The 26,065-nt window shown below is 42.3% G+C and overlaps 1 protein-coding gene across 3 annotated transcripts in view; it reads right to left on the bottom strand.

Annotated features, from left to right (window-relative positions):
* Window positions 1–26,065, bottom strand: part of SLC44A5 (solute carrier family 44 member 5) — a 166,407-nt gene that overhangs the window by 66,986 nt on the left and 73,356 nt on the right. For 2 of the 3 annotated variants that reach the window (XM_048496003.1, XM_048496005.1), the window contains exon 3: window positions 9,181–9,254. The exons of the other annotated variant lie outside the window; for it this stretch is intronic. In XM_048496003.1, the coding sequence (XP_048351960.1) occupies window positions 9,181–9,254 (74 nt within the window). The remainder of the gene's footprint in view (window positions 1–9,180; window positions 9,255–26,065) is intronic. 3 annotated transcript variants of the gene reach the window in all.

Below are 26,065 nucleotides of genomic sequence, written 5' to 3'. Positions count from 1 at the left end.
TAATATCAGTGTAACTATATGTGGATGATGCTAGATCTCCTGTGGGCTCCCAAGTACTGTTGCTTTTCACAATATTGTAATGCAGAAGTATTGACAATCAACCAAGGGAAATGTAAAACAATGGTTTCCTAAAAATTATCTCCTGAATTGCATATGGAAATCCTTCTCAAACCAATAAGATATGCACATTCCACCAGGAGGATGTTCCATGTGATAAATCTAAAAACCTGAGACAAACATGTGAGAAGAGCTCATTCATACACTTGGTGGAATCTTTTTCTTCTTATTCTTTTCCCTCCACTAAAAGCCAAAGGACAGAAATATACAGAAATATACAGGTAGTATGGATGATTCATGCAGAGTCGTTGACTATGAATTGATTTATACACTACTTGCCTTTTCTATAAACCTTATTGACTCCTGTGCATTTCAAATAGGACAAGAGCCTGGAATCTATCCAAGGCTGATGTCATCTTTCTTTTAAAAATACAGCAAAATAAAAGTGTGAACCAAGAGAAGGGAACAGAACTGCTAATAAAAAAGAAGCTGTTTACATATGCCAATATCTCAAAAGGATGAAATAAGAAATTAAAATATTTCACCCATATGCCAAAGATTACTAAACATAATAGTTGGATCCATTTGAAGTTCGAAAGGTTGGTCTTGGGCATTTGAAGGTGTACAAAAGTTTAACTGGAATGTTTTTTTCTCAAAAGATACATTGAAACATGTGCCATGTAAGTTTTTGTACACAGATTTCCTAGAAAAGCAAAACTGTTTCTATTGTCTGTCATTAATTCCTGGAAGAGGCCCACTCTGCGCAGGCCAAGAACAATGGTGCAAGCATGGTAAAAACACTGGTTGGGGGGAGAACTTTGCATGGCTTCTGCCCCTGAAACTAGGATGTACCGTACTATTTCCCCCTCACCAGTGTTTTTGAAACTTGCTAAACCAGCGAGTTTTTTCAAAAACACTGTCGTGCACCCGCTGCCGAGAAATGGCCCCGGGTTGAAGGCACTGCTTTTGGGTGCATCCTTTGTTTTAAAAACTTACCATCTCTTCTGCACAGCTCCGCAGAAGAGGATGACCGGCCCTCCGCCTCCCAATGTGTTGCCAGGGCTGCGGGGGCCTGTCACTTCATCCCTGCGGAGCTGCACAGGGAAGCGAAGGTAAGTTTAAAAAACAAAGGATGTGCCTCCATGTGGAGGCACATCCATGAGCCACGGCAGCTCCGCAGCTGCCCACACAGAAGCGTGTGAACGGCCCTGGGGCTGCACCGGGCTCATATATCCCGGTGTGAACTTGCATTTCCGGTGCATGCGGAAAGGGCCAGAGAGAATGGTCAAGCATTCAGTCATTATCTCCATAACTTTGTGACAGGTTTCAGAACAAAATTTTAGGAAAATTCACATACAAAATTGCTGTAAAGTCCTAGTCAGATAATCAGGAAAGATATGTGCAGAGCTGGAAAGAAAAGGAAGGGAAGAAATGTTTCTAGGGATGGTGCTCAACATCTCCCAGTCCTCTTTCTGCTTGTCTCTCATTCACGAGTCTTTGGGCCAATCCATTATCCAGATCAAGGAACTATGAATCAGTTACAGCAGTGTTCATACATTAAACCATCTGTTTCTTAAAGAGAAAAACTTTTTAAGACCACTCAAAAAACAACACAGTCTGCCAACTTTAAAGATCTCATAAACTCTTTGTCAGGCTAGATGTAAAAAATGAAGAAGAGAGAACAGACAAAACACCTTTCAAGACCTTTTCCAGTTCAAGCTAAAATATTATTAATGTGCTTGTGGGATTTCCATTTCTGCCACATGCTGTGATCATTAATGAAATATTTGGATAGGGATGACAAGAATTTTCCATGACTCCTGACTTAACTCAAATCTTATACATTTATCAAACCCAAGACCTGTTTCAAATAATTATTAGTCAGGAATTCAGAGCAAAATAATGGAAATCTGAGGAAACCGCATAGTGAGATAAATGAGATGTGCCACAATGGCAGAATCCTGAGCTTACTAAGAACCCCATGCTTAAGACAGGCAGCGTTTCTTACTTGGGGAAGACAAGGAAATGATACATCCCTGGACTGAACCCGACACTTCTAATGTTGAACTTTCTCCAGTTCAAGAGAAAACAAGCAAGACAGGCTGTATTTACATCTTGCCTTTAAAGTGATTTGGTTTTTTTTATTGTAAATGGATTTTTACTATCTGAGAAGATTTTTTTCCTGCTATGAATTGAACTCTGCAAACTGCCAGGTAAACATTTAGTTGATTAAACTGCTGACTGTGTTACTATTCAAGCTACATTCTTCACAATGTAATTGGTAATGGGAATTGTCTATATTGCCTGGTCCTACAGCACTTCAATATTTATATTAGAGAATAACCAAGTGAGGTGACCAGTTATCTCACTTTAATTTGACACTTAAAGGCCAATCCTAAACACACTTCTAAATCCAATGGCTCTCATACAGCAGAAGATCTATATGTTGGTAACCATGTGTGACCCACACACCAAGGGCAAAATTACCAATTGGACTTGGGATCTCTCCCAGCATGTTCAGCCTGTGCAAGCTCAAAGGGGCATGGTACCAAGAGAAGAGGAGGTTAGAGGTGAATGAGCAGTTTTTCCCCCACCTAAGTGATATTTTCAGCTAACAACGTTTATCAGTGCTCCCCTGGAATGCTGAACAATGAGTCTTCCTCAAGGCAGAGGCGGACTGCCCATTGGGCAGAGTGAGCAGCTGCCTTGTGCACAGGAATTGTTGGTCACGTGGGGGCATCACAATTCCTGAGCCGGAGCCCTGCCCACTCCCGACGGTGGCTGGCCTGGCCCACACAAGCCACCCGAGCAGCTGAGCAGGTCAGACTCAGAGGGGGGAGAGCTCCACCTCCGTGGCGCCTCCAAAGTTCAGCAAGATGCGGCGTCCCACCCATTGGGCAAAATTGAAGGTCATGTGGGGAAGACAAGGCTTCTGCCCCCCATCATCCGCCACCCGCCCACCAGCCCCACTCATCCCGCTCATTCACCCATGTCTCAGGCTCAGCTCCAGACTACTGCTCCGGCAGTCAGCCTGAGCCTTTATCTATGACTTTCTTAAAAGGACAATTCTCCAAAGATTGCTTAAAGATTGCTTTCCCCTTTAAGCAATCTTTGGGGAATTGCCCCTTTAAAAAATTCATAGAGCTGAGCTGGCTCACGGAGAGCTGCACTCACCCAGCCAGGAGGAGGAGGAGGAGCGGCACCACGGCTCAGATCCATCCAGCGTGAGGCAGCGGGGCTGGCTGGGGCTGGCTGAGTGAGTGGGGGGGCACCCGCGGGGTGTTCTCCTCTGGAAGGAAGCCATGGAGGAGTCCCTTTGCACTGCGCTCAGGTGTCTCAGATGAGTTTGGAGCTCTTGTGGGAGGGTGGGGGTCGTTCTGGGGAGCAGGTTGGGGTCTCCAGCCATCGGCGAGCAAGCTGCTCTGCTGCGCCTGGAAGTGATCAACGGAGCAAGAGAGACAGAGGGAGGAAACCCTTCCCACTAATATCTGTAACACCATCAGCAATGTAATTTGTGTTGAATGTTTTTTTTTATTGGTGTTCTCCCTTTGCCAAAATGTGCGCTTGATTACAGAGCTGGGGACTCTGCGCGCGCCCTCGATAAATCTAGGTATAGCCCAAGGATGGGGGGGGGGGGCAAAGAAGTTCAGATCAGGCCAGAGTTGGGGGGAAAAGAGGGGGGTGTAAGGGGTCCTTATATTCCGGGCGAGGGAGAGATATTATCCTACCGCTAGCCACCAATTGTGACGGGATGTGTGGCCTACAATCAAGGTTCCCACCAGGGATGTAGGTATAGATTTTTTTATGGGAGGGGTTCAGGGGTGGGGTCACACCCCCACTTGCCCCTAGGGCATGGCCACGCCTCCCCAAGCCCCGCCCCTGGCCTAGCGCTTATAAAAGTAGCTCTCCAAGGCCAGGGACGGAAGACTCCCCTGCCCTGCCCTCCCCTCCCCTCCCCTGCCCTCCATCAGCTGAGCTCCCAGCCGGCAGCCAGCAGTTCCTTCTGCCCTCCCCTCTGGGCAGAGGCATAGAGGGAAAATGGAGCCCTGTGCAAAATCTGAGTTTTGTGTCCCATCCCGTCCCCGTCCCCGGCAGCTGCTGTGATGCTGGAATCCCCCCCCCCCCACAAACAGCATCACTTTCAATGGTGTTTAAACTACAGAGCCCAAATTCTCCTTTTAAATCCACCTTAAAGGGAGAATCTGGGGTCCCCAGTTAAACAACATTGAAAGTGATGCTGCCTTGGGGTGGATTATCACCCACCGTGAAACAGCATCACTTTCAATGTGGCGTCGTGGTTAAGAACAGGTGCATTCTAATCTGGAGGACCCGGGTTTGATTCCCTGCTCTGCAGCTTGAGCTGTGGAGGCTTATCTGGGGAGGCTTATCTGGGGAATTCAGATTAGCCTGTGCACTCCCACACACGCCAGCTTGGTGACCTTGGGCTAGTTACAGCTTTTTGGAGCTCTCTCAGCCCCACCCACCTCACAGGGTGTTTGTTGTGGGGGGGGGGAGGTCAAGGAGATTGTAAGCTCCTTTGAGTCTCCTACAGGAGAGAAAGGGAGGATATAAATCCAAACTCTTCTTCTTCTAAACTGAGGACCTCAGATTCTCCCTTTAAATCCATGCTGAAGGGGGTGGATTTAAAAGGAGAATCTGGGGAAATTTGGGGGGTGCCTGCTGTCAGGGGTGCAATTGTTAAGCTAGCAGCACCAAACTTTTAGGGTATCTTTAGGAGACTCTCCTAATGATACCACCCAGGTTTGGTGAAGTGTGGTTCAGGGGGCCCAAAGTTATGGACCCTCAAAAGTGTAGCCCCATCTCCTATTAGCTCCCACTCAAGAGCAATGGGGGTGCCTTTGGGGAATCCATAGCTTTTGGACCCCCTGGACCAACCTTCGCAAACCTGGGTGACTATCATCAGGAGAGTCCCCCAAACAATCCCTGAGGATTTGATTGCTTTAGCCTAAACAATGCAAGGCCAAAAACCAAAAAGCTTTTAAAATGTTTTTAAGATCCACAAAGCGGGTGGTAGGAGGTTCGAACTTGTAAGATGGGGAGGGTTTCAGCGAGAACCCCCCCTTACCTGCGTCCATGGTTCCCCGCACCCATAGCTTGACCAGTGGGGTTTCCTTTGCTACCCAAAATATCCCAGACTAGTGTTCAGGGATCTTCTTTTTACTCTGCTGCCACCATTAAAGAGAAGGAACTAGGAATCCCAAAACTGCTGCTGGCTGCCAAATATAATAAAGGATCCCACCTCACATTTCCTCTTGGTTTGAGGGGAATGTCCTTCAGAGTCCCTTAATCAAAAAAAATGGAGGGAACTCAAATTGGTTGGGATTCCAACCACAAAAACAGGCACTCTTCAATCTCTCACACACAAACGCAGGCTGGCACAAGGGTAACTTGAACACAACGAATTAAATTTATTTTAAAAACAAAAGAAAGTCTTCTTAAACTGGCTCAGAGAGGTACTAAAGCTTGTTAGTTTCAGAGAGGTTCTTTTCACTTAAAAATTACAGAGCTTCAGATGTTACTTAGGTTTCACACACACACAGACACACGCAGGTGTCTCTTCAGAAACAATTTTGCTTTAGATCTACTAAATTTCTTCACAGACAGACACTAGTCCTTTCTGATCCACAACCCACTGAATACACACACACACACACACACACACACACACACACACACACACACACACACACACACACACACACACACACACCCAGCCTATGCCCAGTGAGATTCAGGCACACATAGCCTTCCTCTCTCGCACTAATCCCAATTTGGCTTCACTGCCTCTGGAGCGGGCTTTTCCCAGACTGGTGTTAAACAAGGGTAGGGCAGACTTTAGGTCTGGACAGTATTCACTGTCAAGCCACTGAATGGTGTGTCACTTTGCACCAAACTCAATAGCAGCTGTGCTGCAAATTGGGTGTCTCTATCTTGAAAAACAGAACCCCATAAAGATATCCAATTGAATGCAGCTGGAGCAAAACAATTACCCATCCTCCCCACCACCACCAATTGAAGTCAGTGGTGGGAACTTTTTCTCACCCATGCTTGGCTGTGACACTGGTCCATTAAGTCTACAGGGAAATTTGAGGAGCTCTGAGGACAGTGTTTAAGGTAAAGGGACCAAATTTGCAGCATAGCTGCAGGTGACTCTCCTTAGACAAACTCCCCTCCCCCCCAAAGTTTGATGACGTTTGGGGTCCAATTTTATGGCCCACTGAAGAGCATGCCCACATTATCCACTGGAGTTTTCAACGGTTTGCAATGAAATATGGGGGAACCTCCTTTGGGAGCTCATAGATTTTGACCCCTTGACCCGAATTGCACCAAACTTCAAGGTCCTTCTAAGGAGAGTTAACTGCAGCTATGCTGCAAATTTGGTCTTTTTACCTTGCAAAAACAACTCCCTTTACCTTGCAAAAATGAAGCCGGAAATTTTTGAATTTACAAAAAAAGCCAAAACATTCCATTTATTGATATGAGTATTTAGCTCTTTTTAACTTTTCTGAAAAAGTTTAGGTTCAATAAACTCAAATCTAAAAAATACCAAAAAATATGGTGCATACCTCTAATATCCCTAATTGGAAATTCTTACTGTTCCACTGTCCACTGCTACACAGGAGCAAAAGTGAACAGAATACAGGAAGAAAAACACTCTTCACATTAAATGTGGAAGAAATGGTTATTAATTATTTATTTACAAAAAAAATTATGCTGCCTATCTGCCCTTTCAAGGGCCACCAAGGTGCCTGTTTAAAATATACATAAGTGAAACTACATTTTAAGACCATTAAACCTGCCCCCGCAACACACACTCATCAAAACAATTTTTTAAAGCAGAGTTATTTTGTCTAAAGTTTTCCATCCACAATTGCAGAATGATCACAGAATTGCCATGGGGAATGGATGTGCAGAAAGATGCTGAGAATTTTGCACCCTAAACCTAGCCCATTCTGTGAACAAATGGAGTACTGGCTATTATGGGTTTTCCAGTCTGTGTGGTCTGATGGTTTTAGCCTCTAATGTTTTGCCTGCGTCTGTGACTGGCATCCTTATATGGATAACCATTTCTTCCACATTTAATTATTCTAGAAGGCTTTTCTAAGCAGGCAAAAAGGTAGCACTGTACAATAGGCTTCACGATGTTATATGGATAAATTATTGGGGACTGTAGTCTGTACTATTGTGTATAGCTTAGTGTGGGCTGGATTCTATTATGTAATTCTGCATTATGTAACGTGTCATGTTAACATTTATGCTTTGCTTCAGTTTTGTTTTTTATTTTCTGGTTGGTTCTACAACCCAAATACTATTTCAGTGTTCACTGAATGTCTGATTTTGTTACTTACAGATGTGCATCTGGGGGAAACGGCACCTGAAAACAACACCTTCTCCAGGAGCCCCCCACCGAGCCCGGCCCCCAGCCACCGTGCACACCAGTCCCACCCTGCCCCACTGACCTCCTCAGCAGGGCCTGGGGAGGCCTGAATGAAGGTCAAGGGCAGGGCTCAGGGGCAGGGCCACTGAGCCCCACCCCCTGGCGTCTGTGCATGCTGAGCCCCAATCCCCACTACCCACCGGCCTTCTTGCAGGCCAGAAGGGCCTGGGGAGAACTGCACGGAGGCCAGGGGCAAGGCTCAGTGAGGAAAGGCAACCCACAGCTGAGCCCCACCCCAGGCCTCTGTGCAGACCAGCAGGGCCTGGGGATAACTGCACAGAGGCTGGGGCATGGGGCATAGGGAGGCAGAGCTACCTGCCACTGAGCCCCACCCCATCTTGGTAAATGTCGAGCCCCACCCTGCCCCCACCCACCTACCCCTGGCCTGCATGCAGGCCAGCAATGGGGATAACCTGGGGAGGCCTTTACAAAGGGTGGGGGTGGGGCTGGGGATTGAGACTCGGGGCAAGGCCCCCTGTTGCCGAGTCCTGCCCTCGGCCTCCATGCAAGCTGAGCCCCACACACCCCACCCCTGGAGTCCATGCTGGCTGGCAGGAACTGGGGAGGCCTGCAAGGAGGCCGGGACCGGGCTTGGTGGTGGCGGGTGGCCAAAGCTGGTGCAGCGGCTATCCACCTCCAAGCCGTGCCCTCCCCTGCCTCCCGGCAGGCTGCCTCCTGAGCCAACCTGCAGGGAGGCAGGGCTCAGTGGTGTGTGGCTGGGGCGCACACCTTTTGGTCACATGGGGGGAGTGACTGGTGCCCCCCAAGTGACCAAAAGGTATGCACCCAGGGACATGGGTGACTCTATGTACCTATGGGCCGTATGTGTCTGGTTATTTGCATTAACTAGTCTGTGTAATCTTCCTTGGGTTCCAGTGAAAAAAGAAGACTAAAAATAACATAGTTAAGTAGATATATAAAAGCCATGAGCAGATCTCCTGTCCTCCTTTTAGTGTAAATCAGTGTAAATCAGACATAAAATACAAATTTGACAGCAAGGATGCACTGGGGGAACAGAGTATTTATTTTCTCTCCCTACATTTTTTAACTCCCATGATATTTTTAAGTCATACAAGACTTAATATAGATACCAATATAGACATCATTTTGGCTCTACCTTCTCTCATAGGAAAGATATTAATTAATGTGATTATGCAGGTACTGAGGGGCAGGAAGATGCATAGTAAGATGATGTTATGTCATGCTTATAATATCAGTTTTGTCTCAGTAAAAGTTATTTCAAATTAACTAAAATGCTTATTAAGGATAATGGTGAAAGCTCTGCATTGCACTGTTGAACAGCTTGTGCTGTTTATGTCATTATTGCACAGACTTTTTTGGTAACATTATAAAGAATGAAAAGTCTCTTAAATGAGAGAACTTTTCCTCCCTTAACAATTGCTAGGTTTTTTTTGCCTAGCAGTTTCAGTTACAAAGAATAAAATTATTTAACCATGAGACTTCTACATGCATTGTTTCAGCTTGGACTTTCTTTTGACAATACAGACATCATTTTGACTCTACCCTCTCCCATAAGGAAGATATTAAAGAATGTGATTATCCTTAATTGAAATTAATGTAATTAATGTAAAGCTAGATGTACTTGTCGAGTAAATGAGTATACATCAATGAATTAAGAGTTAAACTTAACAGTATTTACTTACCCACAATTCCTAAAGCAATGTAACCCAATATGACCAATACAAAGATGGCACAGCAGAGAACATCTGTACAATACCTAAAGATAGAACATATTAAGTTATTAGAAACGTGCATAGCAATACCACTGTGGCCCAAAATGAAATTCATTTATTGGATGGTTCTAGGCAAAAACTACACCTGAATGGGAACTGATCCATTCAGGGGAGGGAGAGCCTGCGTGCTGAGCCTCACCTTTTGGTGGGGACCTCCATAAGAGGCCTGGAAGATGATAGTGAGAATGTGTACCACATGCCCAGGTGGGGGCTGCAGGTGGCTTGCACCTCTTGGCAGTAAGGGGAGTTCATCCAAAGGCCAGCGCCCAGATGGCTCCCACTATCTTGCTGCTCCAGGTATTAGTTTTTCCCCCATGCATCGAACTAGGGGAAGGTTATTACTGGGGGACAGGAGACATCCCAGTGCCGGATCCATCCCGTATGCTGCACCTCTGCTTCTTTCAGCCAGCATACCAATTAACAGGCCGTGACCAAATTTTATTCACACAAGGTGGTTGTCTGTGTTGTTTTTCCACACCCTTGAGCTCATCCTCCCCTCCTCAGATGGCAACTGTTAGTTCGCTATCAGGAGGATGACAATATTTATTAACAAGGGTTAAATAAATAATATTTATTAACAACGGGAACAAAATACTGGTATTTCCATTGTTCAAGACAACCTTCTTTATATGGATCATGAATCAGATCACTGTGTAAACTGTGAGAAATAAGAACATATTTAAGAGTGCTCTGTGCTATTCAGATGGAGTTCTGATCTTGTTGGTGAGCTCTTACCCTGTCCATCAGGCTAATTTGGTGAACCAGATGCTGCCTACAGGTTACTTAATTGGTCACACACAAACATGTATGCTAAATGCATTGTGTGTATATATAGTGCTGGCAAGTTGCAATCGATTTCTGGTGATCTTATTAAGGAGGTTTCAAGGCAAATGAGAAGAAGAGGTGGTTTGCCATTGCCTTCCTCTGCAGAATCTTCCTTGGAGGTCTCCCTTCCAAGTACTGACCCTACTTAGCTTCCAAGATCAGGCTACACCATTCCATTTGTCTTCGCATTTCCTGGTTAAACATCTAAACAAGAAATGGTTTATCTAGACTAATTGAATGCATATATTGAATGCATATATGAGACGCCCATATCTTACCTTACTACAAGGGGATTACTGAATAGGTTGGGATCCTAAGAGCTATGTGGGATACTTCTACATACAAAGGTAAAGTTTTCCCTTCAGTCGTGTCTGACCCTGGGGTACCACTGCAAGCAGTGATTTCATAGGCAAGCCTCTTTTGTGGGGTAGTTTGCCATTGCCCCGGCTATTCTTTACTCCCTTTTGTGGGATAGTTTGCCATTGCCCCAGCTATTCTTTACCCCCTAGCTATGAGCTAGGTACTCATTTACCGACCAAGAAATGGATGGATGGCTGAGTTGACCATGAGCCAGCAGCCAGGATATCTGACCCACAGGGAGCTCGAACTCCTGACCGTGTGAGTGGCAGTGCAAGCACTTAACCACTACACCAAGCGGCTCCTACTTCTACATATACCAGCACACTTTGAACATAATAACACAATTCTAGGCAGTTACTCCATCTGTGCTCATTGTGCTTATTTGTAGGACTGTGTTGTTAATCAGTTTATTACCTCAATTTTCATTGATCACTTGCATATCTGAAATGCCCGGTTTAGAGCCAGCAAAAAATGGTCAGACAAAATGGTCAGCCACAGATGCAGGCAAAACGTCAGGAGAGAATGCTGCTAGAACACGGCCATACAGCCCAGAAACCACACAGCACCACCAGTCTGACAAAATGCTTTCCAGTTGAGGCAGTTCTCATATTTGGATACACCTATGAGAAGAGTGCTAAGTTGCTGTATTGCAGACAAAGCTCTGCTCCTGACATGTGTTTGGTCCTGACAGAAGTTGGTTTCTGATAAACCAGCTCAAGGTTGATGCAGCCTTCCATCTATTCAAGGTTGGTAAAAAGAGTAAAATGCTGGGACTAAAGGGAAGGCAATGGCAAACCACCATGGAAACACAGTCTGCCAAGTAAATTTCATGATGCAATAAGACCTCATGAGTCAGCAATGATCCAGTTATTGCACAGAGGACTATCTTTACTTTTACTTATGATCCATCAAATGACAAGTCCAGTACAAAGTGACGGAAGTACATGTGTGAATCAGCCCTGACTTATTTGCATGTCGGGCGGAAGAACAGGTTATGCCACTGCAGCACTGATGTCAGTAACAGCAAGATAAGAATCATTCTGCAGCTGTTTTCTAGATCTAGAAATATATTCATGTATAAGGCACTGCAACTAGCTAAAATGTTTTTCAATGTCATCATTCACCATTACAGTCCTTCACCATTAAAATCAATAGGCTTAGAAGAGTGTAAGGTGGTACTATTATAGATGGGGTGTCTGGTATGGTTTTTAGTATTCTTCTATTTGAGAATTCGTAAGAGTTAATAAGTATTTAGGAATGCATATTGATTTTAAATAAATAAACTAAAAATGGCCAATTTATTTTCATTTACTTTCAAAATTAAAATGAATGTGAATCAAAATATATGACCTAATCCTATTCATTTTTTTTTGTTCCATCAGTTTCAATGTGAAACCTATTTTTGCCTATAATATGTTTGCTTTTCACCCTATTTGGATAAATTTTCCTGAGATCATATGTCTCCCAGAAGGGACTGGAATTCCAACATTCAGGATGAAATTTATGGGCCATTAAAATGAATTCTTATGATAAAAAATTGGATGATACACCATCTAAAAACTTATCCAATTACCATCCAGTGCCTGGAGATATTTCTACCCCCAAGGGGATTACTGCATAAATAGGACGGTTTTAATTAGTTGTAATGGTAATCATGAAGCTTTCACTCAGTCAACCAAGCAGCAGGGGCTTTATTTCTGGTATGTGCATTCCAGAAGGACAGGGAGCGAGTCTGGAAAGAGCAGGAGATATGAAACTGATATACCAGAAGCAATAAACAATCAAAGCATTACTAGTATTTTCATTTGACATTTTTTTCTGTTTTTTATTGCTTATAAAATTGGAGCTTATATTCTTACCTTTCTGAAACTGGGCAGATATGGCCTACTGAGTGAAGGTTACAAACCTTGAAAACTGTATTGAAATTCTGTTGGCATTTACTGAAGTATTAAAAAAAACCCCACATTGCACCTAACTGCTGGCACTAATACACATACGTTTTAATTTTTACATATCATCCAATTTCTTCATGCTATTAATGCATTACATAGCAAACATCCATTCAATTTTTACAATATGCATGTCCCTTGTCTCTGTTAAGGGGATATAAACATTGTAAAAATTGAATGGATGTTTGCTATGCAATGCATTAATAGTATTAAGAAATTGGATGATATGTAAAAATTAAAACGTATGTATTTACTGAATTATAGTCAGTGGCATTGCCACTTAATTGGCAATGCGAAGTTCCCAATTTTTGAAATATAGAACTTCACTGGTGTTTATTTCTTACATCATATAACTAATTCTGAACCAAGTCATAGACTGTGAATCGCAAATGGAGCTTGGGATAAACAGGAGGAATTTTGCTACAAATCTGGATAAAGACCCAAATTTTCAGACAGCAATGAGCATGCTCCCAGATTTATATGTCAGTAGGGAAGGGTGTGAGTTAAGGAGGAATTTACAGCTAAGACTCCAATGAATATCCAAATGGGCAGTCATGGTTGCTTGACAGAATCAGCCTACATGAAGACTTTAAGGCTGCTCATATTTAAGTTTTCCAATACTCACTGAAAGGGTTAAAAGTACTGTCAAAGGCTTTCACAGCCAGATTTAACTGACTGTAGTAGGTTGTGGTAGACCACAGCCACACAGACCACCACCAGAGCCGTAGCTAGACCAGAGTGCACCCAGTGCACACTCTGGCTATTTATGCCCACCAAGAAAGCCCCCCCATGGCACCCCCCCATTCCAGTGCTTCCTTGTAGCCCCGTTCCTGGCCTTTGGGTGAATGCAGCTAGTGGCGGCAGGTCGGCTCTAGACATTATTATTTTTTACTTTCTGTAAAACTGATTTTTATATATCTGCCTTCCCTGCTCACATGTCTCTAATAAAAACTCCTCAAAATATAGGCTATAGAAAAATGTCCATACATGAAATCACTGAACACAGTGAAAAAGTAATCTGCCAAATAGGCTCAAACTGCTCATGAACCACCTACTGAAAAACTGAGCTCCTGTTCACAACCAGTAAATAGAATGTTACCTGAATTGGCTAAATAGCACCTTGAATCCTTGAACTGAATCACAGACTTCATTCCTTTTCTCTTGCACCATTTTCTCAACCTGAGTAAGCTTTGGAGATGCTGTTTTCTCCTTGAGGAAAACATAGAGGCACTCTAGCCCTTCTCCATGTTATGGTTCTGTACTAGGTGCCCAGGTGTTGCTGAAATTCTTACATCTCAAAGTGCAAAACTTCAGGTGAATGGTCTGGATGATTGTATTCTGTTTTGGGCACTGCCCAAAGTTCTTCATCTAATTTTTTAAAATTGTTTTGATGCTCAGTTTGTGCTATTGCATTTCATTTATTTATTCTCTAAGCCCCTATTTTTGTTTAAGTTTGCTCCCAAAAAATGAACGGAATACTTTATGAATTATCTACCAAAAACATAACACCTGCAGCAAGTTCCCCTTTGTTATTTCTGTTTTGATCTTGTGATTTTTCTCATATGTTCTTTCAAGGTGCTTTCTGCTAGAGGCTGCTTTAACCTACCTATTCTACAGATAAGAAGAGTAAGAGCATAGGCTTCCCACACGGCTAAGAGCCCGTACTGTGTATGTGTGTGTTTTGTGAGATGTGAAAAGTTCTTCAAAAGAGTTAGACAGGACTGGATCACACAATCCATTTAATTCATGACCTAATTTCAAAATCTGTTTAAGGGAAAGACTAGCACATTTCACACACAAAGAACTGTTTTGTTACTAACATTTCCTTTTATACTTTCTGAACAGATCTGTCAAAGTGGAGATTGTTTTCTATATAATGCAGTTATATTAAGAATATGAAATGAATTCTTCCCAGTCCCTAGCAACTACTATTCTGTATATGGTGCTCATCAGTAGTCTGAAATAGATTGTGCTTAAGAACTCAGTTCTCATTTACTACTGATATTAAATATTAAATACATGCAGTAAGACTAACATGGGAAAGCTGAATACCGCATAAACCTTGTGCACCGAATGAGCTGTACTGAGCTGTTATAAATTCTAACAAAGTAGCAAGATGTTAGATCTTATCAGATGGTAATTATGTATTTCATATTCTGATGGTTAAATAATTCTTTGACATTCAGCTGAAAAGTGCCTGAATGTTAAGCTCCTTTTTAATAACTGTGCTGTTGTGGCTTGATAGCATATGTTAAATGCATTTTTCTAGTTTAAAGGAACATTTTTCTGCCTGGGTTTACAGAAAAATACCTATCAGTAAACTTGTCAGGAAACCAAATTATGATGTAAGTTATACACACAGCTTATGCTTATTTTCTAGATCACTGCAGAGGAAAATAAACAGACCAATGTATTCTGTTATGAGAGTGAGGCAAGAAGGATCCAAGAGACAGAAGCTGTGTTTTTTAACAAAGCAATCCAGAAACATATTTCAGATGTAATGACAATTTGTGCACTGTTAGTAATGTCTGTGGTCTTTTACTGCAGTAAATTTTCTTTTACTATTAAAAATGGAGGATATCACAGAAGAAAAGGGAATGAAACAAAGAAATAAATGGGGGGGGGAGCAGAGAGAGAACATAATGATATGTCATTAAAAATGGATGCCGGTATTACCTGCTTCTAATGCCAGTATATTGATATAATAGGAAGTTTTGTGATTCCACAACAGTTGTTGGACAATACCCTAAGCATTTACTTGGTAATTCAGTATAGTTTGGAATGGGCAGAAAAGGGAAAATAACTTTAAATCCTGATTTAAAGTAAAAAAAAAGTTTCTCCCATGGTTCCAAAATTTTCAGAAGTTTTGCTCTTATTCAGTCTCTAGCTCATTCCAAGGTACGCTGATGATATTCCTTCCTCTTCTTGAACCTTGATATTGTCAAATGACAGGTCTGTGAAATGTAAGATTGTGTTGCTTTATTTTTTTAAAAAAACTGGTCAGATGATTCTAGGGAACTTTCATTATCTCAGGTGACACCAGCCAAAGTTTGAGGGGATGCAAATTTGCTTCGGTTTTCCTTTTTTCTTCTTCTGCAGATTCCTGTGCAAAGAACAGCTAGATTTGAGTCCAATTGTACTGTAGAGACTGGTAAGATTTTTGGACTATAAATTGAACTATATTTAGCTGACTCCTAAAGTTTGAAAGTGAAGGGGCCAAGCGTACTTCCTGGGGAAGGTTTTCCCACAATTGTGAGGCTGCTACTGAAAAGGTCCTCTCTTGTATATTCACCAAATGAACTTATTTGATTGATGAGAGTCAGTAGCACCTCTCCAGCAATCTTAATTTTTAACAGGAACATATGAGAGAAAACAGTCCTTTAGATACTCCAATCCTAAGCCATGTAGGGTTTTAAAGATGAAAACCAACACTTTGAATTGGGCTTGGGAGCAGATCAGTAGCCAGTACCAATTACATTTCTAAAATATTCAGAGTAATGAAGTAACTGGTATTTCCCATGCAATCCCACCACCACGCCAAGATCACAGTCTTTTAATTACTGTCCACATTTTTTCTTTCTAGAAATATTAAGTAGGGACTATAGCTCAAAATATACAGTAAGATGAGACAGCTAGGAATTACATACACTATTCAGTGATGCATATTTCTTAATTAACTACATAATATTGTGTGTATCTCCCAAGAACATGCACATTATCTTACATGAAACACTTGGAGTTCCTTGTTTTGTTAACATTATTATATAATATACCATCTTATTTATTGTGATAGTTTAAGTTGAGAGTAGGAGAAATACTGGGACTCTCATATAATTTTAGAACTATATTGCAAAATCCTAGGAGCCCCTGCCTTAATATGAGAGTAAAGGGGCAACAAAAGTTCTACTCAGAGGTTTCACTATCAGCGGAACTCAAGCTTGGAAATCTTCAAAAATGGTTTTTGGTCACATTGTGCCTCATGTACATTCATATCATTGGGATCTACAAATACTTTGTTTGGTTTGTTACCAAACCATGTATTACCCAGTGTCATACTGGGCCTAAATGGCGCCAGGGGCATGACCGGCTCCCTGCTCCCCCGCATGCCCCACTTATGGGAGTTAGCAGAAAGGCCAGGGGAGGGCAGGGCTCAGGGGTGGCTTGGATGGGCACCACGGCAGCAGGCCGGCTCCCGGGACAGTCTGTTGCCTGGGCTGCCCACTGCCAAGCCCCACCGCCAAGCCCACCTGTCCCGACCTTCCTGTAGGCTAGCTTCTGCCCTCCCGAGGGCCTGGGAAGGATAGAAGCTGGTCTGCAGGGAGGCGGGGAGATGGGGCTCGGCAGCTGGTGGACTCGTGGGTTGGCCTGCTGCTGCAGAACCCACCCCCTAGCTTTTCTGCTAACTCCAGTACATGGAGCGTGTGTGGGGGGCAGGGAACCGATCATGCCCCCATGGGTGGTACACCCCTGTTATTACCTGTGGTCACCACCGATCCCTTGACCCTTCCAATGGTACACATACAAGTGTGTGTGTAAGGGGGAAAAGGTTATTTTTCATTTACCCTGGAATTTGGGCAGGGTTCTGGGTAAGATAAAATGATGGAAGTCTCCTACAAGCTATGTAGGAAATTCCTACTGTTTCTAATGTTTTTCAAACTCCATGGCCAAGTAAAAGGAACTCTTTGTTACTCCTAAGTTCTCTTCCTTTTCTTGAAAGAAAACTAGACACAAGCAATGCTACTGCCAGAGAAGAAGAATGGTTACCTTTTATAGTCTGGTGGCTAGGCATATGAACCTCTCTATAAATCAGGAGAGTAACTATAAGAAATATTCTTTCTCCATGGATTATAAAATAATCATAAGGTCTATCAGCAACCTGAAGACATACAGGAATGGATGAGAAACTGAATGTTGAGAGAAATTTGCTTTTTCATCTTTACAATAATGGAAGCTTCCCTTTCTCATATATTATTCTCAGAAACCTATTAAAACATCTGAAAATTATATATATATATATATATATATATATATATATATATATATATATATATATATATATATATATATATATATATATATATATATATATATATATATATATATATATATATATATATATAAAAGATAGCTTATTGCTATATAGGCATACAAATTATTATCTGAGCTTCTTAAGGAAACAGCTCGTTTCATTTGCCTTCCCTGTACTATCCTTCCCTACTACTGTTATCTGCTGGAAACACAAAGACTACTTTAAAAAAAACCCAGAATTTATTTTACAAAGCAGCCCAAAGCTTCAGTATGAGAGTAGTGAGTAAGCTGATTGTCTTTCTACATATGAAACTAAACAGAGTACTCACTATTTTCCAGCAGATCAAGAGGTGAAGCTGAATAGGGCTGAGTCCCTGTAATAACTACTGGCTAAATCAGCTTTCTGGATTTAAGGAATCTGAACCTTTGAAGGATTGTGGTAGTAATAGTAATGTGGAACTGGAATTACTAAATTATATGGGTATTTTGGTACACTAACAGTAATATTTCATAATCAGCAACTCAAAATAGTTTTTCCTGCACTTGTTAATTTTAGAATATTCCTTTCCCTCCTTCTTCTTACACTCTTAGGAGAACTAATTCAGAAATTTCTTTTTGCCTTCAAGGGGGAATAAGTGTGAGCACACCACTAATAATTTGTTGTTTTTTTATTTATTTCGGGTATTTATATACTTTGCCTTTTTTCTGATGCAGGACAGTAAAAATAATACACCAATAATAATCTCTTATTAGAACACCAAATAAAAATAGTTAAGACATATTTATGAAATGCTCCATAACTTCTCTAAAATAATAAGCCATGATATGTGATGTTTCTTAAAATCATAAGCATTCATAGTTTCTGAAGCATCAATCTGTCTTTGTCTTACAGTAGTCCAATGCAATAGTACCCCAATAAGGTATGTATACTATATCTTTTTTATTTTCTTTCTTTTCAGCATTATTCCCAAAACATTTTATAGTGATTTCTAGAGCTTCCAGCACACTTGCAGATCAAAGCTCTTAGGAATTAACTATTACAAATTTGAAACCATTGCTTTTCATGTTATTGGTAGTGGTTGAGAACTCTCCCCATCTGTTGCCTGCCTCCTTCTTCAGGATTACTTTCACGGCACCCCCTTTGGGAGTCCATAGCTTTGGACCCCCTGGACCAAACTTCACAAAACATGGGTGGTATCAGTAAGAGACTCTCCTGATGATAGCTCTCAGGTTTGGTGAAGTTTAGCTCAGGGGATCCAAAGTTATGGACCATCAAAGGTGTAGCCCCCATCTTCTATTAGCTCCCATTGGAAACAATAGAGGATGTTTTGAGGGCACCCCCTTTGGGAGTCCATAACTTTGGACCCCATGAACCAAACCTCACCAAACCCGGATAGTATCATCAGGAGAGTCCCCCAAACAATCCTGAAAGTTTGGTGCTGCTAGCCCAAACGTTCGCCCCTGCAGGCCAAAAACCAAAAAACCCACTTTTGGACTGGGCGCTGCCTTTCCTAACCTGTGGAACACATTCCAGCTGAGCTTTTAAGACTGTGTTTTTAAATAACCTCCAAGCATCTTGGACATTTTTGACTCTCTTGATTTTCCCTTTCAGCTTCCTGTGCACTGTTTTTCTTTTGGGGAAAAACCAAGGTAAAGAAGGTGTTGAGTTGTTCTGCCTTTTCTCTGTCCCTTGTTATCTTCTACACACACTGACCCTATCATATCCTTTTTCTTCCATTTGCTATGGACTTAACCAAAAAAGTCCTTTTAATTGTTTTTAACATCTCTCACAAGTCTGAGATCATTGTGAGCTTTAGCTTTTCTGACTCTCTCCTTATATGTTTAGGCTATTTGTTTGAATTCCTCTTTAGTAATTTCTCCCCTTTTTCCATTTCTTGTACATGTCCCTTTTATATCTTAGGTCACTTGAAAGTTCTTTAGACAACCATCCTGGTCTCTTTAGAAACCTCTCATTTTTTCTGTTCATTGGAACTGTTTGAAATTGTGCCATCAAGATTTCACTTTTAAGAATCTCCCATCCATCTTGTTCTCCCTTCTCTTTTAGTATTCTTAACCATGGGATCACACACAGTAGTTTCTGAAGTTTACTGAAATCAGCTTTCTTAAAGTCTAGAACTTGTGTCTGACTAGACTTGGCATCCCCTTTCCATTGTATAACGAACTCCAGGAGAACATGGTCACTCCCACCTAAGGACCCTACTACTTCCACCCCATTAATCAGGTTATCATTGTTGGCTAGGAACAGATCTAAAATAGCCGATCCCCTTGTTACCTCGTCCACCTTCTGGACCATGAAACTGTCTGCAAGGCAAGTGAGGAAATTGTTGGACCTGGTAGTCTTGGCAGACTTTGACTCCCAGCAAATATCTGGATAATTGAAATCACCCATTACTAATATTGTTCTTCTTTGTGAAAGCTTGGCCATCTGGTCCAGGTAGGCATCATCCAACTCTTCAGTCTGGCTTGGGGGTCTATAATAGACCCCCACAATGAGATCACTGTTGTTTTTCTCCCCCTTAATTTTTACCCAGATGCTCTCAACCTGGTTCCCAGGATTTAAGTGATGGCTCACAGGTGCAATCATCTCTGACATATAGTGACATATAGTGCTACTCCACCACCTTTCCTAGTTGATCTATTTCTCTGGAATAGGTTGTACCCTTCAGTTATTACATTCCAGTCATGAGATTCATCCCACCAGTATATCACATTTATTATGCCGTGTTAAGAGTTCCAGTTCATCCTGTTTATTACCCATGCTTTGTGCATTAGTGTAGAGACATCTAAGGCTTTGGTTCCTGCCCCGGGGGTGCTTATTTAAGGTCTTATCCCCCTCACTGTTGGGTTTTTGAACTATTTGCTCAGTTCTCTCTATAACCTTCAGCCTATTCTCTCTAGTATTAAATGAACTCCTTCCCACTTGAATATTGTCTCCTTCCCCCACTTCACTCAGTTTAAAGACCTCCTGATAAGTTTTGTCAATCTCCTAGCAAAAAAGTAGCGGACACGATTTAACGTGGCCACCATTGCCAATGGGGGAAGGGACAGCCTCCGGCAGCAGCTGCCACCTTCCCCAGGGCCTTGCGAGGCCTCGTCTGGCTCGTGAGGCCCCCTTGTCAACTGCCGTGCATGCCCAGTGGGCTGCAGGGTGCCAGTCTGTGACGTCAGGAGCGGGTCACCCTGACGACACAGGGAGGAGGCCGGGCAGCCTATATAAGGCCAGGCCCAGCCTCACTCACCACCATTTTGCCAGAGCCGGTTGTGTTTCCCACCCACCTCTCCCTTGTTTCTATTGTTGTTAATGCTTGTTCTATTGTCAAAGTCGATAGTTGGTTTGCGCATGGGGGACTGATCTATAAATGGAGGACAGCAGGTGAGATACCCGCTTGATGGAACCTCCTTAAGAGGTTTGGGGTGAGCAAGCCAACAGGTGGCATGCGCAGATGTGGGCTTCTATGGCTTGCACCCCTGGCAGCAAATGAGTCTTCGGAAGTGGCAACCATCCATCTGGAATCTCTCATGGCTGCTCCAAAGTGTGCTAATTTTCTTCAGCAAACGGGCTGAAGGAAAATTTAGGATGCCGGGAGACAGCACTTGGGCTGCCCAGCACTCAGATCAGACCCCCTTGGTGTGCCTCATGCTTCAGTTAACCTTGTTCCAATATTGTTAATAAACGGTTATGGCCAACTTTTTTACCATAAAACTGGGTTTTCATTTCATTAATGCAGGGGTGTACAGGTGGGAGTATCTTCAGTTACTTCACTCAGGCAGCAATGCTCTTTCCTACAGCCGTGAGGAGTAGCCCATCCGTTGCCAGCAGTCCCTTCTCATAAAACTGCAGACCATGGTCCAAGAAGTCAAAACGTCCCTGGCAGAACCACCTGCAAAGCCAGTTATTCACCTCCACTATTCTTCTTTCCCACCTGGGCCCTTGTCCTTTAACTGGAAGTAGAGATGAAATGACAACCTGTCCATCTAATTCCTTCAGTTTCCTTCCGAGAGCCTCAAAATCCTTTCTGATGTCCCGAAAGCTACGTCTAGTTGTGTCATTTGTTCTGACATGGATTAAAAGGAAGGGATAATGGTCAGTGGGCTTGACACATCTTCTCAGCCTCTCTGTGTCATTACAGATTTTTGCCCCAGGGAGACAGCACACCTCTCAATATATTTTTTCTTTCTTTCTTTCTTTCTTTCTTTCTTTCTTTCTTTCTTTCTTTCTTTCTTTCTTTCTTTCTTTCTTTCTTTCTTTCTTACTTACTTACTATTGGATTTTTATACCGCCCTCCCTCAGAGGGCTAAGGCCGCGTTTACAAATAAATATATACAGACAGGCATCTTGTCAGGCCTGGAAATTGCTGCTTCTGTCCCCCTTAGCAAGGAGTCCCCTACCACCGCTACACATCTCCTTTGGGATTTTGCAGGAGACATTTCATGGGTTGAACCTTCTGTCACTTGTGCATTCTCTGAGAGCTGAGTCTGTTCCTCCTATGCTTGTTCCTTATCCTCACCGAGAAGGGAGAGAAACTCAAAACGATTATGTACTTTCTAATTCACAGAATGCTCCCTGGTCCTTCTGCTTCTATGGGATACATTTCTCCAATTGCCCACCTCCTCTGTATGAGAGCTGCCATCCTCCTCAGAGATATCCCCGGTGTGTTCTCCACCCAGTGTTGTCTGCTCCATTCTGTCCAGGAAAGTCTCATTCTTCTTAATGTGCTGAAGTGTAGATACTTGTGTTTCAAGCTGCTGTACCTTCTAATATAACTATTAATATAATGTCCACAATATATTTAAATACTGACTTCATCCTAAATGTTCATTGAGACTTTCCACCTACTTCAAAATATCAACAGGCAGCAAAGTACATTTGTGAATGAAAAAGACCATGGTATATTTAAGATGCTGCACTGATCACCATACTGATACAGTTTTTATCTTTGCCATTTTTCCACAGAGAGAAAAATAAAAATGATAAATAATTGATGGTGGTCTCATTCCCTCTCTTTTTCAGGGAACAAGAGCACATTTATAACATATTCTCAGTAATGCATTTGTATTCAAAAGGATTTGCAGTTCTCCATTTGTACAGTTTTGTTTTCCTGCCAACCCCAGTGAATGCAGTAACAGATGTGTTCTTATCCAGACACTGAATATTAAATGCACTGAGTGAGGCCCAGAGTCAGTATGACTGAACATCTGTCAGGGCTCATAAAGCAACCAGAGATCCACTACCTTTTCCCTCCACATGAGGAAAATACTGCTGCCTATCCCAATGCCTTGGAAAGACTAAATCCAGGAGAAGGTGGGTAGCCAATAATCCTAATGCTTAGTACTATGTATTCCTTCAGATCAAAATCACAACCATATATAGCTACCACAGTGTAGAGGAGAAGCCAGTAACATGAATGCCTCTAATCACTGCCTAGCCAACCAATGCAGTACCTGACATTAGGAGGGGCAAGGGGGGAAAAGTTCCAGCAGATGGCACTAGGAAGAAAAAAGGTATAAAATAATACAGAACACTGTACTACAAAGCCTTTGTTAGTTCCACTGTAACCCCATTCTTCTGTTCCGAATGAGTTGTGTATCCTTACTACAAGTGTTGTTGTTTTTGTAGGTAAAATTAATGGGCTGGAGTAACTCCGCATAGCATTCCATTGCAAGTGTCTCGCTTCAAGATATGGATCTGATATTACAGAGAGTTTTGGGATTGTTACAGATGCCATGCGGCTACTTTTGATCACTCCATTTGATAGCCATACAGTGATCTGTTCATGTCCAGCTACTTGTCAGACAGAATGATCAGTTTTTACCTTCTCAAAGCAACACACCTTTTTTGGAAGTCTGTGATGGTACAGTAAAAAGTGTCCAATCCAGCTGGTTATTTGCAGAGCACAAATGCTTTACATTATAACCATAATAGAAGGAATTTAAAGCAATCTCAATGAAGCAACTGTAATACATACATAGGCTAAAAGTGAATCAACATGAGATGTTGCAACCTAGTGGAGGAAGGATTTCATGCTATGCAAAAAAGGTATGTATCTTTTATTTTGGCACCCTTAGGCCCTTTCCGCACTGGCCAATTACAGCGGCCTAGGGATGGCAAAAACGCTGTCCCTAGGGAGCTGTTCAATGGGGGGGCGCAGCTGCTTCCCAGACGAGCTGCCCTCACTCCTCCCCAGCGGCGCGAAGCCGCCATTTTCCCACCTCGCTCCCCAAGCGAGGTTTTTGGAAAACGGCGGCTTCCAGCCGCTGCTGTGCGAACGGCAGCAGTTGGAAGGAACCATCCCTCTCTCCTTTCCCAATCGACAAACCTTCCCTGCGACCGTCCGGCGCGTCGCCAAGGCCTGGGGACACCCCCCCTACCCTGCAACTCTGGAGCGGTCACACAGGGCAGGAGGGCGTGTCCCCTGGCCTCAGTGACGCGCCAGACGGTTGCAGGGAAGATACGCCGATTGGGCGATGGCACACCACGGCGCCATCTTCCCTGTCGGTACCAGGACCGGGGGGTTGGGCCGGCGTCATGAAGCGGCCTTAGAGTAAACTCAGTTAGTACCAGGAAGCAGTACCAGATCCAGATTTGGGAGGGAGACACTTGCATTGTAATGCTATGCAAAGTTACTCTAGTCCAATGGTTCTCAACCTGGGGGTCAGGATCCCTTTGGGGGTCAAATGACCCTTTCACAGGGGTCACCTAAGACTCTCTGCATCAGTGTTCTCCATCGATAAAATGGATAAATGTTAGGGTTGGGGGTCACCACAACATGAGGAACTGTATTAAAGGGTTGCGGCATTAGGAGGGTTGAGAACCTAGCCAACAATGATAACCTGATTAATGGGGTGGAAGTGGTAGGATCCTTAGGTGGGAGTGACCATGTTCTCCTGGAGTTCGTTATACAATGGAAAGGGGATGCCAAGTCTAGTCAGACACAAGTTCTAGACTTTAAGAAAGCTGATTTCAGTAAACTTCAGAAACTACTGTGGTTCAGAATACTAAAAGAGAAGGGAGTACAAGATGGATGGGAGATTCTTAAAAGTGAAATCTTGACGGCACAATTTCAAACAGTTCCAATGAGGAGAAAAAATGAGAGGTTTCTAAAGAGACCAGGATGGTTTTCTAAAGAACTTTCAAGTGAGCTTGAAAGGGACATGTAAAAATGTATGTATGTATACATGTATGTATACATGTTTTACATGTATAAAAGGGACATGTACAAGAAATGGAAAAAGGGGAGAAATTACTAAAGAGGAATTCAAACAAATAGCCTAAACATGTAGGGAGAAAGTGATCCATTGACTTTACCTGCACAATGGAATGACTACAGAATGGATGTAATATGTATGTCATATGACAACCTATGCAAGACATTTCAGGAGGACATTTTATAAAGGCAATAGGGCTGCAGTATAATTGAATGATTCGGGAGGATGCTTTCATAAAGAGAATCAAGATGGTAGTCTATTCCACTGTTTATTGTATGTATTATCTTGCTCTTAGTGCATTGTTTTCTACTTTTGTAATTCCATTCTTGACACCTAATGTCTGAGACTTTTTTTTGTAATCCTAGTTCAATTGCATTATTTACTTTTGTTAAACCAATATGTCACTAGTGAACAGAAAAAAGGCTGAGACAAGAGATACTTGCAGAACTAAAATACTAATGCTAATAGTGAATCTTCCTTGGAAGAGCTAAAAATATTGGCCAGTGTTTGAAATAATGGACGTATTTTATTTATCATACAGCACTGCTGTCATACATTATAAAATCAAGTCCTGAAATAGATGCCAAGGACAAATGTTCCCAGTTTACAAAGAAGAACAGCAAGGGGAGAAAGGAAGTTTTGAATTATCTGATTACTGCAAAAGGGGAAATAATTCAGGGAAACATGCTAATTCCTCATATTGCATTTCTCCCCAGAGCATTATAAAATACACTGAACTTAGATGATATAGTAGTTATGTAGTAACCTCTTTAAGAATTTGATGTGGTCATACTAGCAGCACAATATAAATACCTGCAGTATCTGTAGTTATTGTCATTGTAACTATGCATTTGAATTAGTGTAAAGTAGCTGGCTAAAATCAGAAGATGATTTCATTCTGTTTCCAATAAAGTTCTACATAATGTGTAGGCACTGAAAGATACAAAATATCTTCAATTCCCATTAAGTGTAATGGGAATTGTACTACAAGGCAAGGTTATAGGAGAAAGTGCAGAGCTTGTAGTACTCTTTTGGCTTTCCCAGTTTCAAAGCTTTACAACTGTTCAGGCACATTGTATGTCATTACAGTTAAGACAGTGTCCAGAATGATTGTATATTACCTAATTTTAGTGTTCTTACAGTGCACTCTTAAGTAGCTTTTAACCCACTGCATTCAATGGGTTTGAACTGGGGTAACTCAGCTGAAGGATTGCATTGTCAGTACTGTAAGAAATCGTTTCCACTAGACAAAATAATGTTAAGAATGTATTTTTATTTATAATGTGCAAACATGAGATCAGTAATATAAGAATTAGCCATTATTAATTCCAAAAGAACCGTAGCATACAGGCTTCTCTTCTAGGAGCATTACTTGTCCCATATTATAAAATTATGACCATGTAATA

The sequence above is a fragment of the Sphaerodactylus townsendi genome, linkage group LG05 (assembly GCF_021028975.2).
Source record: "Sphaerodactylus townsendi isolate TG3544 linkage group LG05, MPM_Stown_v2.3, whole genome shotgun sequence".
Lineage (NCBI taxonomy): Eukaryota > Metazoa > Chordata > Lepidosauria > Squamata > Sphaerodactylidae > Sphaerodactylus > Sphaerodactylus townsendi.
Note: the sequence above shows the minus strand (reverse complement) of the source record. Positions and strands in the feature narration are given on the sequence as shown.